The following is a 15,898-nucleotide window of genomic DNA, read 5'->3' as shown; positions in this document are numbered from 1 at the left end:
CCGGCCCCCGCCCGCCGTGACGCGTTTCGCCCGCGCCGCTGCGGTGCATGCCGGGGCGGCGGCGGGACCATGGCGAGCGACTTCTACCTCCGCTACTACGTGGGGCATAAGGGCAAGTTCGGCCACGAGTTCCTCGAGTTCGAGTTCCGGCCCGACGGTGAGGGGCGGCGCAGGGGCGGCGCGGGGCCGGGCGGGCGGGCGGGCGGGGGCGCGGGGGGCCTCCTCTCTCCGCTCCCGGGAGGACGCGGGGCCGGGGGCCGCGGCGGAGCGGTGCCCGCCTAGCGCTGCCCCGGCGGGGCTTTAACGTCCGTCCTGTCTTCGCCAGGGAAGCTGCGCTACGCCAACAACAGCAACTACAAGAACGACGTCATGATCCGAAAAGAGGTAAGGGAGAGGCGGCCGCCGCGGGGCCGGCCCGGCGCGGGGGGAGCCGGCGGGTTCCTGACGCTGCGGCGGTGGCCCGCTGCCGGGGTGGAGGTGGAGGTACGCGCCTCTGCCGGGCCGCGCCTAGAGCGGGTGCTGTGTCGGAAATCAGCAAAGCAAAGCGCTCCTGTGGTGGTTTGTGCAAGTAGAGTAACGAGGGCGGCGTGCTAGGTAGCGCTTGGGGTTGTTTTGTCACGTCGGAATATTGTTTGTAGGCTTACGTGCATAAGAGCGTGATGGAGGAGCTGAAGAGAATAATCGACGACAGTGAAATCACAAAAGAAGATGATGCTCTATGGCCTCCTCCCGACAGAGTTGGTCGACAGGTTGGTGTACAGTGTCTTTTCTAATTGGTGCTTTAATTTTTGTATGTTTGCTCATTAGAAGCTTAAGTGAACTTTTTCCTCAAGTCAGTATTGTTTCTAGCCAAGAGGGAAACAAATACTGTTTTGAAACCTGAGGAGTGCCTAAATGGCAATTTAGTCGTGAGAGTTAATATGATTCACAGACCTGCTGCATTCAATACCTTTGTAATAAAAATGGAACAGCCATCATCTCAGTACTTAAGTATTTCTGTAACTAATACCATAAAGCAGTAGTTTGACTTCCTGTAATCTTTTATTTTCCAGGAGCTTGAAATAGTAATCGGTGATGAGCACATCTCCTTTACCACGTCAAAAATCGGTTCACTCATTGATGTAAATCAGTCCAAGTATGTACTCTGCTTTTTTAAGTTGCTGTTATTTTTATGTAACAATCTATATTAGAACTTGCTGATTACTAGGTACTCATATCGTTTCAAAGTATAAATCAGTTCCTGGGGGCACGAGTGCTCTGCTTACAGCATAATGTACCAAATGCTTTTAGACTGTGTCATTATGCGCTATATTTTCAAACTCACCAAGCAGCTAACCTTACTGTAGGAACCCCTGTTAGGCGTATTCAGAGTCTGAACTGAACTGTCGTTGGCCCGTCCACACCAATGTCTCTGAGAGAACCAAGATTTCTGTATTTCACCTAAGCTGAAAAGACTGGGTATCGTGATTTTTAAATCCAAAGTGATGTTACTACTTGCTTTCATGATAAAAATGCACGTTTTGTTAAGGCTTAAAACGTGCAAACTTGGAGTACAGAATGTTTTATCGATCAATGTAGAATGAAATAAATCTGTTGATGTCTCAGATGACCTCTGAAAAGTCTCCCTCTAGGCTTTAGGGTTTTTTTTAATAGATTAGTTCTGTAAACTGCTCTCTTAGAACATCAACCTAACTTTTTTTTTTTTTTCTTCCTTCTGTTGTGCACTGCAGGGATCCAGAAGGCTTGAGAGTGTTCTACTACCTGGTCCAGGACCTTAAGTGTCTAGTCTTCAGTCTTATTGGACTACACTTCAAGATTAAGCCAATTTAAATCAAACAAACTGAAGTTTGTATTGCAATGTCTGTACGGGGGGTGGGGCGGGGGGGATGCTGTTTCAATTCCTCACTATTTCTGCCCTGAAGCTTTTATGTATGTTAGAAATTTTTTTTACAAACTGTCAGTGACTGTCTTAATAAAATGGTGAGATCTGTATTTTTAATTTATAAGTTCTGGTGAGAAACTGACTTCCTAACACTTCTTTTTATCGTGGTACATTCAGGGTACGTTACTTCTATCACCCAAAGCTATATTTCACTTTTTATCTATGCAGCAGTAGAAAATGGAATTAGGTCTGGCTCTGTGAAATGAAACTTTTGCCAGCTGTCAAGATAAACTTTTGTTACTATCCCGAGTTGGATATTCTGTTGGCCAGCTCAAATACACAAAACAACTGAAGCCCTGACTCTGCACATGATAACTGGTTATAGCAAAGACGCGTGTCAACTTCATAACAACCTGCCGCTGTGATTACCCGTTTGCCTTCAGAGCAGAAGCAGACAACAGGCCAGCCGGGAGGCATCCAGGATCTTCACTGATAGTCCCATCCAGCTTTAGAAAAAAACGAAATTAAAAGCAATGTAGAATGTATTTAGTTAAGTTCTAGACTAGCAGATCTGTTGTGCTGAATTGATTAAGACACGCAGAGGACATGTCTCAACTTTAAAGTGGTAATTTTTGTAAAGCGCTGTGGGAGACCCCCGCCAGCTCCGAGGGTGTTCTGCACAGTGGCTCTGCCAAACTGTGCCCTTGCTTTCTCTAGCACCTCTTTCTGTTTTTTCCTAAATAAGTAGCCACTGCGATTAAAAAAAGATTGTGGTTAAATGATTTTTTTTAAAGGTGAAAACATTTAACCCCTATTATGTGTGCCAGCACCTCCTGCTTTCCCTCTTCTGCCACAGGCACCGTCTGCCTTTCCCGCCAGCACCCTCCCCACAAGCCTGCCCCGCTTCCCCACCGCCACCCCCTTCCCACTTCCATCCCCTGAACCGCCCGCCCTGCTCCTCGGCACCCAGCCCGCCGCGCCTCCCGCCCGGGGCCGCTCCGGCGGACGCCATCTTGGCCGAGGGCAGCCTCGGCTTCACGTCGGCTTCAGCCCGGCAGAGAGCACCGGGAGGCGGCCGCCAGCTTGGCTGAGGGCACAAATGCAACGGGGTGGAGGGTGGGGAAAAAAAAAACCAAACCCAGAACTAAAAACAGGCAGGAGCGGCTTGAAACCCGCAGCTGCTCCCGCGAGAGGCGGGACCGGGGTTGAGGGGGGGCCGTCAGGGGAGTCCCGATAGTGCGGCGCCTCCGCGGCCCCGTGAGCTGCCGGACACCCTGCGAGGCCATGGGGGTAGGTAGGAGCCGCGGCCGGGCCGAACTGAAGCGAGTCGGACTGAGCTGACGGCCTCTCTCGCTGCCTCTTGCCTTGCAGAGGATCGGGCTGCAGCTGCGCGCCACGCTGGAGAACATCACCCGGCTGCGGGCCGAGGGGGAGGACTTCCGCTGGTACCTCAAGGTGCGGCGGGCGGGGGAGGCCTCGGGGCCTTCGGGAGCTGGGGAACGCCGGTCTCGCTGTTAAGAGCTTGTTAGGCGGTGCAGCGGGGCACCTGGCGACGACGGCGTGTGGCGGTGAATGTCACATCACCCAGCTTAAACAGCGATGTGGTTTTTTCCACGCAGTGCAGGCAGGCCGCTACAGGAGCAACGAATGTGATGGTAGAAGTATACAGACATGTATGCATTAGTACATGCATGACATTATGCATTAGTTTGCAATAATGAAAAGTCTTAAGTTCAAGCGTTGGTCAGTGCCTCCATCAGTGAGGTGGTTGGTAATCCAATATCCATTGGCAGGTAACCCAGGTGAATGGCGAGATGCGCTATTCCCATCTTTTATCTCGTGACCGTGCTTTGTAACACGTTTTCCACCCAGCACACCGAAGGGCAGACCCTCTGCGGCCGGCATACCTGCCAGGTCGAGTCAGCTCATGGGCCCGTTGGGAGAGACGGCAACTGATACCTGCCTCCGGCTCCTCCCAGTTGTGAAACAGTGGGGACTGTGAATCTGGAGGGCTCACATCAGCTCCTTCAGCTTTTTAATCCCTGATTATTGACAGCTTTAAATTCTCTGATTTGTGTTTATTTTTCAGCTGAAATGTGGGAACTGTGGTGAAGTTTCTGAAAAATGGCAGTATCTGCGATTGATGGTATGTTTCCCTGTTGTAACCTGCATCAGAACAAAAAAGAGAAAACAAACCTGCCTCTTACACGCAAGGGATATTAGCATCAGGGATGTGACGACTTGCACGTTAGATGAGATATAGTATTTTAATAGCTATATGCATTCAGGAAATGCTGTCATATTCCATACTAAAAAAAATATTTGGAGACTGTTAATTGAAATATGCCGTTGGAATGGTGACTGTTGGTGACAAAGTATTTACGTCTGCTTTGAAAAGCCGCCTTTCTGTAAAAATATAATCTGAAAACAAATTTTGAAGTGATATCAGAATAAGGTTGTGCCTGTAGCATATTTCTCTGATGCTGATGGAATCTTTTTGGAGACGTTTAGGTAATTCAAGGTGAGTTAAGCATGCTAAATTAGCATTTGGAAACTGAAAAAGCAGGATAAAATTTGTCAGGGATAAGAGAAGGTTCTGTTCTTAGGAGTAATCATCCCTTTTTGTTGCATACTATTGAATGGTAAGAATGTATTTTGAGCAATTAATGGAACATGCCTATATGGACAAGACATAACTATCCATTATTCAATATTTTAAGTCTAGAACAGAATTATTCTTTGATAATCACAGCTTTCTGAATTCTAGATCTCTCTAGTTTAAAAAAAGCCTTCTCATTGCAATATTTTCAAAAAGTTAAAGACCACTGTTGTAAAAACTACTTTACCTTTGCAGGGATTTCCAGTGGCTCAGCTAGAGTGCAGTTGAAAATGATGTCTCTCTTGTCATGGTTTTTAGGACAGTGCTCCCCTGAAAGGAGGCAGAGGAAGCGCCACTATGGTGCAGAAATGCAAGCTGTGCTCCAGGGAGAACTCCATTGGTATGTGCTTAGAAATTTAAGAGGCATCATCCATTTTACACTTTTTCTCCTCAGTTTATTTTTTAGTCCCCATTTTTGCTTGACACTGTTTGTAAAGAGCATTCACCAGGGATTTTTTTTCCTTGTACGCTGGTTCTTGAGTTCACAACAGGTACATACCTGTCATCATGCTCACGAAGGAGACTGCAGGGCCTCCTGGTGAGTTCAGGTGTATGCATGAACAAAACTCATATCCATAATGTCATTTTACAAAAGCATGTAATTTTTTTTCCGTTGGTAGGGTATCAAAATGGTATAATGTCAACTACTCAGAAGGGAGAAAAATTGTATTCTACCTTTTGAGGGCCAACTGCAGGAACTGCTTGGTTACTTTGTTTCTTTTACTTTGTATAAGGAAATTTCTTTGAAAGAAGCAGCTGGTGCTTGGTTTGTGCCAAATAAAACTGAAGGCATAATGCCACTCACTTTTACACTTCTGATTTTTTTTTTTTTTAGATATTTTAAGTCAGACAATCAAGCCTTACAACGTAAGTTTGTTTTCTCTTTTATAGAACAAGTGAAAGATAAATAAGCATTAATATTTTGAGTTTTTGCTTTATCATCACTTTCCTCTTTCAAGAACACAAAAAGCTGATATTCTCCTGACAGAAAATTGTCTCTTGTAGACTCCTGCACACAGTCTCAAGTGTAGAATAATCTTTTCATAACCAAACATTTCATAAGCAAAACACAAAATTGTACCACTCAAATTAGAGGCGATTATATACTGCTCATATTAGTTTCCTTTTGAAGCCTTCCTTGTGGCAGATTAAGAAATTCTAGTTAATTACCACCTATTAAATGAGCCCTAGGATTTTGCTGTCACTTGAGACATCAGAGTTGATAGTACTGCCTTTAAAGCAATTCATTCCTAGTCTAATGCTTGTCACTGTCTTTCTCTATTAGATGAAAACTAATGGTATTCTGACTCAATTATAGGCTGAAGACAGTGAGAAATTCAAAACGATAGTGGAGTTTGAATGCCGAGGTCTGGAACCAGTTGACTTTCAACCACAGGTGAGTTCTTACTCGTGATTTGTTTCTCAGTTTTTACAAGCACTTTTTATAGACTCGAGAGTGATAAAATACACACTATTTGAAATGGTACTGCTCTTCCTGGAACATCCTAGACCTCCCCAGTTTTCCATCCTCTCCACAGTTCTTTCTTTTACTTCATTTGACTCCAAAAAAACCCCCCGCAAGCAGCTAACACTAGCAACTCTGGCATTCTTTGTGCCAGTAAAATCTAAAAATTAAACGCACCTTGGAGTTATATTCAGATTGCCTTACAGGTGACTCAGCACTGCTCATCTGAATTCATTTGAAAGGTCTTCATTGCTCAGGTTATTGCAAAAGAGAGTCTTTCCCAAAGGGGAGTTGCGAGAGTGCATAATTAGATAGCCACATTCAGGAGAGGGCCACTTTTTGCTTCTTCGTATGTTACAGAGAGAAATGAATATTGGCATGTTTCCATTTGAAACTTGATCAGACAAAGACTGAAGACCAATGGCAGTTAAAGACTGTTGCAAAGCACACCTCAAGGTTCAGAGTTAAAGGATTTCTTCAGGGCCAAGCCAGTCTTCAGTGATTCATTTGCTTGTGCATGGTCATGCTGTATGCAAGCTAACTCCCTACTATATTTAACCTATTATTCCAGTCGGATTAGTTGTAAATAGACTGACAAATATAAACCTGTCTTATCCTTCCCTCAGACTGTGAAACTATGCTAAGAAATAGACCAAAAAAGCTGATCCTACAAAGAATTCAGTATAAATAAAATCACCACTGCAGTGTGCTGCAGGAAGTCTTCATTCATTCATTCATTTATTTATGTATTTATTTATTTAAGTGAAGCCCATCTTTTTGAGGAACAGAATGATTATTGGTTTATTCCTGTTTGAAAGCTTTGCAGCCAGACCTAGGAACTTGCACTTCAAGAAAAATCTATGAGAAGACTACAAAATGTAGGAGATGTTTATAGCTCTGCATCCTAGCTGTCAATTTTAATTTTATCTGCAGAACAAAGACTTCACAGCTGTAATAAAGCTGTTAATTTAATATTCTCAAAGTGTGGTCTGTGCGCTCTGTTGGAGAGTACACTTGAATCCCTAAGCAGATATTTCAGTGAATCTTCTGATGCCTAAATGAGTAAATATATAGACTTCTGCAGTTCCAAACAATTCTATAAACTGCTTTATATTTGACATGATCCAAGCCAGCCTGCCTTCTCCACAACCTTAGGTCTGGCTTTTGATTAGCACCAAACAGGACTGGCCTTAGCATTACTCTATTTTCTTTGTATTTTTGATAGACATAATACAACCATACCTGAAGTCAATTTAGAGTGGCTTAATGCTTGCATGTCTCATTTAAATTATAGTAGTTTTCTCAAAAACATCATTTGAGTCTGAAAGAGGAGAAAGTATCCTTTGATTCTCTGAGATAAATCCTCTTTTCCTACCTAGTAGCAGCAACAAATTCAAACTAGGTACTTGTGTGTTCTAATAATGGGCAAGGACAATTTCCCCCCCCAATTACTTATCTTCTTGTTTAATGTGCCTAAGTAGATACATCTACTGCAAATCTGATATATAATTTTGGTTTTACCTGAGGATAGTTCAGCTCCTTTCCTGTTCGTGTCCCTCAAGTGAATGCTTCAACTAAAAAATGGAGGTTTCTTTATAAAATTTCTCTTAAACCTTCTTAAGCTTCTTTGCTTTCTGGCACAAGCGATAGTTTCATTGGTAACAAAAGTGTGACAATTCACTGTGTTGTAAAGTCAGTAGGCATTTTTGCTTCTTTGGTGTGTGCGTTTATGCTTTAGCTGTTGGTCCTTCGCCAGTCAGCAGAGGGCAGACAAGTCACTGCATGTCCCAGCTCCCTTCTGCACAGGTTAAACCGAGTCTCTGCTCTGACGCCAAAGCTGTAAGAATGCAAGTCCCGCTGAGTGTCTGGTACAGAAGCTTGTAATTCCAGTCACATGGCTTCTTGTTCCTTGGAGGGCTGGTGAATATCTCCAGGTGGCAAAAGCAGGGCTTCTTTTATTTTTCTAGTGTTTGTTCTATACTGCAGCTGTGCATTTTTGTCCTATGATGCCGATCTTCCTCTCCACCCCTAGCAGTTCCCTTGAGATGGGCTTCTGACAATTATATAAAGGCCATATTCACACTGTGCCTTGCAGATAGCTCTCCTGTTGTTATGTGTGCCACACTCCGTGGTTTATTCAACTCCCAAGTGCTTAACCTTCCATTCAAATCCCCAAAAATTTTGAAACTATATGTGGCTTACTTCGCACATTCTTACACAGTTAAATGTCTGACTGGCACTAGCGGGGATTTCTTTATCAAAAATGCAAGTGTAGATCCCTTGCAGAAAACCAGGAAGAAGCTACCTTTGCTTTTTAACCTTAAATAAAATTCTGTAGTTAGAAATGGCAATATAAGAAACCTTCCTGTATGCTACAGAGGTGGCTGAGATTTTTAAATTTACTTTTAAAACTAATAAAACTTAATTTACAGCTTGGTAACTGCGAACCCCAAAATGAGAGAGCTGTTCCTATAGAAGATAAAACAGAAACCTTGTTCTTGTGCTATACCCCACTGATACACTATTTCCTTCCTAGGGCTATCCTTTCCTTCAACTCTTTAAAAACAGCAACAGTAACAAGAGTGAAGAACTCTCCCCTTTGAAATGATTGTTTGGGTATACTAATCTGTTCATTCAGCCAGCTGATCCTCCCTTCACGTAAAGCTTGCTAGTCACTTCTGTACCTAAATCCAATACAGGCTGCTCCCTCTCTAGAGTGTCCTGGATTCTGACGATATTTAAGCCAAAACTGTTAACTCTCTTCCACGTTTTTGTTCTATTGTTCTCTTGCAGTGTAAGTTTATTATGAAGCTATTTTATACATAATGCCTGTATGGATTCTGAACACAAATTAAAGCTATTAGTAGTTGGATGCTGCTACATAAACTCAGAAACTCAGGTTTAACATTATCTAGAATGCTTGGAAATACCTTTTTGGTAGGAAAAATAGAGGAGCAGTGTTCCCTCATTTTACTCTGTGGTTGCTTAGATTGAATTTTCCCAATTCATAAACAGGGTCACAACCTTATACTGACCCTTAACCAGGAAAGAGCTTGACCATTCTTTCTACCTAATTTAAAAGAAATACAATAGAAGTATGTGCTGAGTTGCTTTCTTTACACATTTCAATGATCCTATTTATTATTTTCTTGGTACAACTTATTCTTAAAAACTTACTGCAAATGTGTTTGCAGGCAGGGTTTGCTGCTGAAGGTGCAGAATCTGGCACACCTTTCAATGACATAAACTTGTTAGAAAAGGTATGTTGTCTTAGTTTCATTAGTAAATCTAATTATCTAGCTTTCTCTCCCTAAGTCACTAGTCTGCAATACACACCCTGCACATGCCAGAGACTAGTTTTGCTCTTTCATGTAGGCACAGGAAGGTCATAGCTGGAGAGAGAAACGAAATCAACTATGAACAACCAGCATTACTAACAGTGTCATTTTAGAAGTCCGCATTTGATAGGTTAGCAGATGACAAAGGTAGAAATGAAACTTTTCTTTTAAGTCACTCAGGAATTCCAGAGAGCAAACACCTGGAATACTAAATGGCTGGGGTTATTCAGAGTGGTGAACTGATTTTTCTAGGAAGATGCCTGCACTTTTTCCTGTGTGCAGAGATATTAAAAAGTAATCTAAAGACCCTGTCCTTCAAAGCTCAGGATAACGACTCCAGCATTGCAAATCTTTCTCGGCTGTGAGCAAGAATCTCAAGGTCAAATCTGTTCCCTGGTATCCTACTTGGCAGGGATCTGCTTGTCTGCTTACCCACCTGACTAGGGTATTGTAAATGATAGATAATCCTTTCATCTGCCATGGTTGCTGTCTTGTCCACTACAGGCTGTGGACTACATATGAAAAAAAAAAATCATTGTTAAAATAAAAACAATGAGACTGAAGCTCATTTAATTTCAGGTCAGTGCTCTTGCTTCTCTCAGATATCAGAACTTAGCTTAGTGACTGCACAGTGCTTTCCACAGAAATCCAAGACCCAAATTTTGAGTAAGGCTTAGTTTCAGTTTGAATTCCAGTCTGTGTTTTAGACATGATTGCATTCTATCCTCTGTGACTAATACTGTGAAATCTTATTTCCTATAGGATTGGAATGACTATGATGAAAAAACAAAGGAATCTGTTGGAATTTATGAAGTTACCCATAAATTTGTAAAATGCTAAAGTTCATATCCTAATAAATCTTGACATGCTTATTGATGAAGAAGCTGTAACCATCAGAGACACGGTTTCCTTGGTGTTACTTTTCACATGGCTGTACTTCAGAATTGGAAACCTAAGTTGTACTTACTGTCCCCAGCATGCCCTAATAAAATATTTTCCACAGAACACTTGGAGATGGCCTCAGTACAAACTGAAAATGGTATATACACTTGACTGAACTGTGCCATTTTCTTAATGTTGTCTTTTTGGGGAATATATATGGTTGTGGTGGACTGTAGCTTAACTACTGTATCAACAGTAACTACTTAGACAACTGACAGCCTTGAAGTTTTTAATAGCCTATCACCAGGAAGTACCCACATTTGATTCTCTAACATAAGCAAATAAGGTCTTTTCACTCGCCACTCCTATCATCAGGAAATGGCTGTGAGTATTAGTAAAGGGACTGTGTTAACTGTTCAAGGGAAAAGGTACAGCTTTAGTAGCTTTCTGCCAGTTCAAGTAAAGACACTGAGGTGAGTTTACTGAGAACACTTAATAAGCTTGACTGCTATTGACACTTACACATAGCTGTTACAATCTTCTGAAAATCAAGTTATCTTTCTGAGTACGTCGTTAAGTAAACCTCACTCATTTCTAGTTGAAGACAGACTTTCTACTTCTTGGCAAGTGCTCTCACAATCTTTCCAGCTGTTCTCATGTTTAAAAAAAAAAAAAAAAAGCCAACCCCCCCCCCCCAAAATCTTCTTTAGTGAATTTCATTCAAAGACTTTTGGTCTGATTATTGTTTCCTGATACATTATTCCCTTCATCCTCCCAAATGATCACCTTCCTGTCTTTGTTTAAGCAAGAACAATCATGGTAAGTTTTAAAGTAAGTTTTAAAATAATCCTTTTCAGCTGAAAACTAGAACAGCACATTATAGGCTGCAGAGCAAACAGCCCTGACTAGGAAAAGTTTATAAGCCTTCAGGCTTACATATTTAAAGCATGCTTCTCCCCTTCCTAGCACTTGCAGTTCATACTTCAAGATATGGTATTGCTTACACTTACTGTGATAAAGAAAAAAGACACTGGGAGAACCTGGAAGCTGAGATATCAAAGGAAGAGTAAAGGCAAGGAGGTTTCTGAGCCTCTGAACCTGGTCTGTCACATCCAACCAACATGCTCAGACTTTTATGTTCTGCTAATATATTCGGTTGTCCAGGACACAGTGGGTGCTGCTGAAAGACATGAGCTGCATTAGTTTTACACAGAGCTGCAGAAGCAAGCACTACTGTGCTATTCAGCTCCAGAGAAAGACTCATCTTCCCAGAAGAAAAAGAGTGGAAGTCAAGAGGGTTTAAAAGGCAGAGGAGTTCAAGTTATACATACCATAATGAATTTTGTGCAAAAAGGGGTATCTCAAGCAAGGGGCATCTGTGTTGTAATCCCAGCAACTTTGAGCACCTTCGGCTTCTTGACTGACAAAGGCCCCTTCCCCTTTTGCTATCACCCACTTTGTAGCTGGCAGAGTCCCAGTTGTGAACAGCACACGAGGAACTTGTCTGCATCAGTTTCATCTTGCATTCACAGCATCGCTAAGTTTTACTGATGTCTATGCTCCAGCTCTCCTGCCATCTTTCAGAGAGTTCCGATAAGCCTTAGTCTTTAGAATTTCTGCAACAAGCCACAATGCATTAAAGACGCAGCTCTAGGCACTAAGACCTGGCATTTGCTACAATGAATAACGTCAAAAGTTCTAGCTGATAGAACAAGGAGGAAACAGGAAAATGTTCTGTTGAGGTTACTTTCCCACAGTAAGGAAGTTTGGAAAGAGAGAACCCCAAAAGATGAAGTTCAGTATTTTTCTTTTTTAAGGCACAAGAGCACAGGTTTACGTAGCAAAACAAAAGCAGATTATTGGACAGACTTCATGTGTGGAAGGGGAGAGCCAACACTGCAGAATGCTTTCAGCAGTAGTCTTTTCAACCTTTATGAGAAACGTGAGCTATTGATAAAGGGACTACTCCTACTGTATAATTTTGATATGGCAATAAAAGAACTTTGTGGTTATTAACAGATAGCTTTATTACAATACAGTCTTTTCCAGTCAATTTAACAACACAGTTGGTAATTGCAGGTTACTTAAAGCCTCCCACTTCATGTTTTGTTTCTCAAATAGCTGTTACAGTGGAAAAGCTTCAAGCAGTTGAGGCACAATCAGTTCTGGTATCGATTCAAGTTTAATGAGAAAAGTAAGTGTGACAAGTTAGTAAGCAAGCTTACTGCAAGAGTGCAAATGTAACCACTCTTTCATATTTAAAATTATTGCATATATTTTTAAAAAATCAAACAGTTTAAGAGTAGTATCACAGTACTGTAGTCTGTCTGAATGCTCATGGAACGCGGATATTCCAAGTTCATAAACTTGGTAACAATGCTTTTTATTTTGAATAATGTGTTTTAAGAACATGTGCATCTGTTGGACCAGATGGATCTGTTATGTAATTTTGACATTGTGAATGTTTGTATTTCCTGAAACATGCATTCAAGGTCTGTACTTGATTTCTTTAAAATAGATACAAATTTCATAGTGAATCTAACAGTATTCAAGTTCAATGAAGATAAATGAAGCCAATTAAGCTGGGCAGTCTCAGCCACGTTGAACACTGATTAGTATGCCAATGAGACATAGTCTGCATTTTGTACTGCAACTGTAAAGTGTTCCAACTTTTTTAGGTCTAACTACCAATTTTCTTGCCCTTTAAAACATTAAAGATATCTTCTAGTGACTTGTATATACACTGAAGGAATTCTTTACCATTCCTAGTCGGGTAAGAGGAAACATTACAGCCTATCCAATCATCATGTACCTGATATCCTACTCCAAAGCCATCAGACACCACTGGGCCAAACCCTCCCAACTGCACAGCTGGGCTTATCAATGTGCTTGTAGAAATGATGTTGTGATTAAGCCGAGCATAGGCTTGGTCTTGATAGAAATCAGGCAGTGCAACACCTTTGGATAAGGCTAAATAGCGCAAGCCAAAGAGATGTCGGTCAAATCCCTGACCTGTTAAAATAAAATAACAAGTATTAGAGAGATGACTCATTTTTGTGGGAAGTAAACTCACTTATTTTGACAACACATTGTTTTTCAGCCACAAAAGAGGGGGTCTATAGAACTGGGGTTTATTTTCATATTAGCAGGAATTATTTTTCAGAACCCAGACATCCTGCACTTTTAATGCACGTATCCTAGGGAATGAGGGCTTGCTATTTTACTGCTAGCCTCAACCAGGAATCATGATAGTAAACAAAAGTGCAATGTTAACAATTTTAATAATACATCACATTCTTTGATTAACTATTTATCTGAACATATCCAAGTTGTTTAAAATGGAGAAAGGCTTTCCTAAAATTTATGAATCTAAAGAGGAAGAAGATCTTGCATCAACAAAAGGAGGCAAATTTTAGACTCTATGGAGTAAAGTTCAACAGTCAATTTTAATGAAACAATACAACAAGTTATGCTTCTGGGATAGACAATTCAAAAGAAAGCATTTAGAAAAATACCAGGAGTAGCACAGCCAAAGAATCAGTGTGATTTGGAAGTTGTGGAAGCCTTTATCCCCTGCAGGGATAAGACAGTAACTCCTCAGACATAAAGCCAAAGTTCTTGGTTGCCTTGGGGAGTACAACACGCACCAAGTATTTATCAAATCTTCAAATAGCCCAGCTGCTATAAGGACAAAAACTAAAGTATAAAAAATTCTCAATACATTAACAATGAAGTGGGAAGCACAGAGGCATTCTCCTCCATCAAGAAACAAGTCTTAGAGAATGCATTTTAAACTGCAGCCTTCTGCTACTGTTTTTGTCAAGTTTACATTAACATTAGACCTCCATCAAAATTAAATTATTTAGTTGTGAATAAATGTTTGCAGCAACCTTAATAGACATCTTAGTGCAAAAGCAAGAGTGAAATATTCCTACTTACCCATAGCAGCTTCTTTTGTCAAACGGCCATGGTATTTTGAGCACTCCACTATCAACTTCTGAAGCTCTTCTGTGCTATGTTTGGACAGTTCTCTGACAAAAGCTTCCGAACATTTCTTTGTATGGATAGAGGCAGGACGTATAGTTTCTGTACGACCATGTTTGAAAGCTGCAGTACTACAAGACTCATACGTAGCAACAGTCTGATTGTATTGTCGAAGGAAAGCCATCTGGAAGGCAAGCTGAGCCACAGCATCTGGGCTTACCTTCTTCTGCTTTAGAAGGTCCTTGCCCCCTTCATGGAACTGAATCAGATTAAGAGACAGTGCTTCTACGCTGGCATCAAATTTCTGTTTGGCTTTGGTAATTCCTGCTTTTAAGGCATCATTCAGCTTAAAGTCAAGTTTCTGCACTGCTCTAGAAGAGTCCACTGAAGCAGGCTGGGACTGGGGGCTGATGGCTGGTGCCTTGGTGCTATCTTTAAAAACCTCATTCTGGAACCTGAGCACAGCCACACCATCTCCCCAGGAATGTTCAAAATTAACTCCTGCAGTGCCATCCTTAGTTATGATAAGATTAAAGGATTTGTCATACCAGCGGTTAGCACCATCTCCATGCAACATAGTGTGGGACAAGTGCACAAAGTCTTTAATGGGAAAATCATCTAAACTTAAACAAAACACAGCAGAGTCTACTTTTTGAAGAGCTTCTTCATTGCCGTTATCCAGTAGATTCTTTCTCAGCAATGCCCATGTATCTCGGTTTTCACTGGAGAGGTAGCCAAGAGGGAAGGCCGGGGCCGGACTGTTGTCACTAAGGATGTATTTCAAGTGTGCTTGTATTTCTGAAGGTTTCAGCATATTTCCATCTCTATCAATAACATCAAATACATAAAAATTCCCATTTCTCAGTACTAGTAAATGTTTTGCCTTTTCATCTGTATAAAGCTCATCTCTGTTGAGCTTAGGCAGTCGCGTAGAATTGAAAAGCCTGAAGTACTGAGACATATCTAGGGGGTATGCATTGACCATGTAGGCACCAAACCAAGAAAGTGAAGAAGGCACGAATCGGATAATTTTTTTAAAGATCTGAGTGTCACTTTTTTCTGGATTGAGGTGAAAAACCTCTGGTTCAAGATAACCAGCCCTGAAGGTCTTCATAAAACGTATGGCAGAAACAGTTATGTTCGTAGCTCGTATGAGCTGATCGTTATATTCAGATTTCGGATCAGGATTAAAAGACATAAATGCATTAAAATTCAAAACAACAGGTTCACGTGCTTTTAGGTACATGTCAAACCAGGGACCTGAAAATAGAGAGTTGAGAAATAGGTCAGAACATAAAAGCAGCTTACTGAGTCAGACCAGAGGTTCATGTAGTCAATATCCTGTCTCCAACAGTGATTATGAATAAACACCTATTGAAGTGCATACAAACAAGACAAACATATGCAGTAATTCCCCCAAGGATTCTCCCAACCTCCAATTATGAAGAAAGGTACTGTTGGCTAATTGTAAAAATACTGTATTTGGAGTAATCCATATCAAAAGTGTCAATGCCATTAGCAACGAGAACCAACTTCCATGTTTTCTGTATGGCTCAGTGATAAACCGTAACTCCTGCGACATACAATGCAGCTCCCCAGCACTGTATTTTGGTGCACACCTCACATTTGGAGTGGAACATGCCTTTACCTACTCTTAAGCTATTAATTTCTGCAACCCTCTGTCACTG

At 41.5% G+C, this 15,898-nt stretch overlaps 3 protein-coding genes across 3 annotated transcripts in view; 2 read left to right on the top strand and 1 right to left on the bottom strand.

Moving 5' to 3' along the window:
* The first annotated feature begins 69 nt into the window (after window positions 1-69).
* Window positions 70-1,871, top strand: MAGOH (mago homolog, exon junction complex subunit). Its single transcript, XM_050901112.1, has 5 exons — window positions 70-157; window positions 326-384; window positions 639-749; window positions 1,053-1,135; window positions 1,731-1,871. Exons 1-5 carry the CDS (start codon window positions 70-72, stop codon window positions 1,828-1,830), a joined length of 441 nt encoding a protein of 146 aa, XP_050757069.1. The 3' UTR covers window positions 1,831-1,871.
* A 1,219-nt stretch (window positions 1,872-3,090) lies between these two features.
* CZIB (CXXC motif containing zinc binding protein) lies at window positions 3,091-10,349 on the top strand. Its single transcript, XM_050901176.1, has 8 exons — window positions 3,091-3,172; window positions 3,254-3,337; window positions 3,972-4,028; window positions 4,800-4,881; window positions 5,377-5,408; window positions 5,860-5,937; window positions 9,201-9,266; window positions 10,107-10,349. The coding sequence occupies exons 1-8, from the start codon at window positions 3,167-3,169 to the stop codon at window positions 10,182-10,184; spliced, it is 483 nt and encodes a 160-aa protein (XP_050757133.1). The 5' UTR covers window positions 3,091-3,166; the 3' UTR covers window positions 10,185-10,349.
* Window positions 10,350-12,176: 1,827 nt separating this feature from the next.
* Window positions 12,177-15,898, bottom strand: part of CPT2 (carnitine palmitoyltransferase 2) — a 74,766-nt gene continuing 71,044 nt past the window's right edge. The window contains 2 exon segments of the mRNA XM_050900628.1: window positions 12,177-13,238; window positions 14,166-15,470. Of these exon segments, the coding sequence (XP_050756585.1) occupies window positions 12,907-13,238; window positions 14,166-15,470 (1,637 nt within the window). The 3' untranslated portion in view covers window positions 12,177-12,906.

This window comes from Gymnogyps californianus, chromosome 8 (assembly GCF_018139145.2).
Source record: "Gymnogyps californianus isolate 813 chromosome 8, ASM1813914v2, whole genome shotgun sequence".
Classification (NCBI taxonomy): Eukaryota; Metazoa; Chordata; class Aves; order Accipitriformes; family Cathartidae; genus Gymnogyps; species Gymnogyps californianus.
Note: the sequence above shows the minus strand (reverse complement) of the source record. Positions and strands in the feature narration are given on the sequence as shown.

Coding starts and splice junctions, on each gene's coding strand:
- CZIB (XM_050901176.1), top strand. Junction 4,029..4,799: donor GGCAGTATCTGCGATTGATG/GTATGTTTCCCT, acceptor CATGGTTTTTAG/GACAGTGCTCCCCTGAAAGG. Junction 4,882..5,376: donor CTCCAGGGAGAACTCCATTG/GTATGTGCTTAG, acceptor TTTTTTTTTTAG/ATATTTTAAGTCAGACAATC.
- MAGOH (XM_050901112.1), top strand. CDS start 70: ATGGCGAGCGACTTCTACCTCCGCTACTACGTGGGGCATAAGGGCAAG. Junction 158..325: donor GTTCGAGTTCCGGCCCGACG/GTGAGGGGCGGC, acceptor TGTCTTCGCCAG/GGAAGCTGCGCTACGCCAAC. Junction 385..638: donor ACGTCATGATCCGAAAAGAG/GTAAGGGAGAGG, acceptor TATTGTTTGTAG/GCTTACGTGCATAAGAGCGT.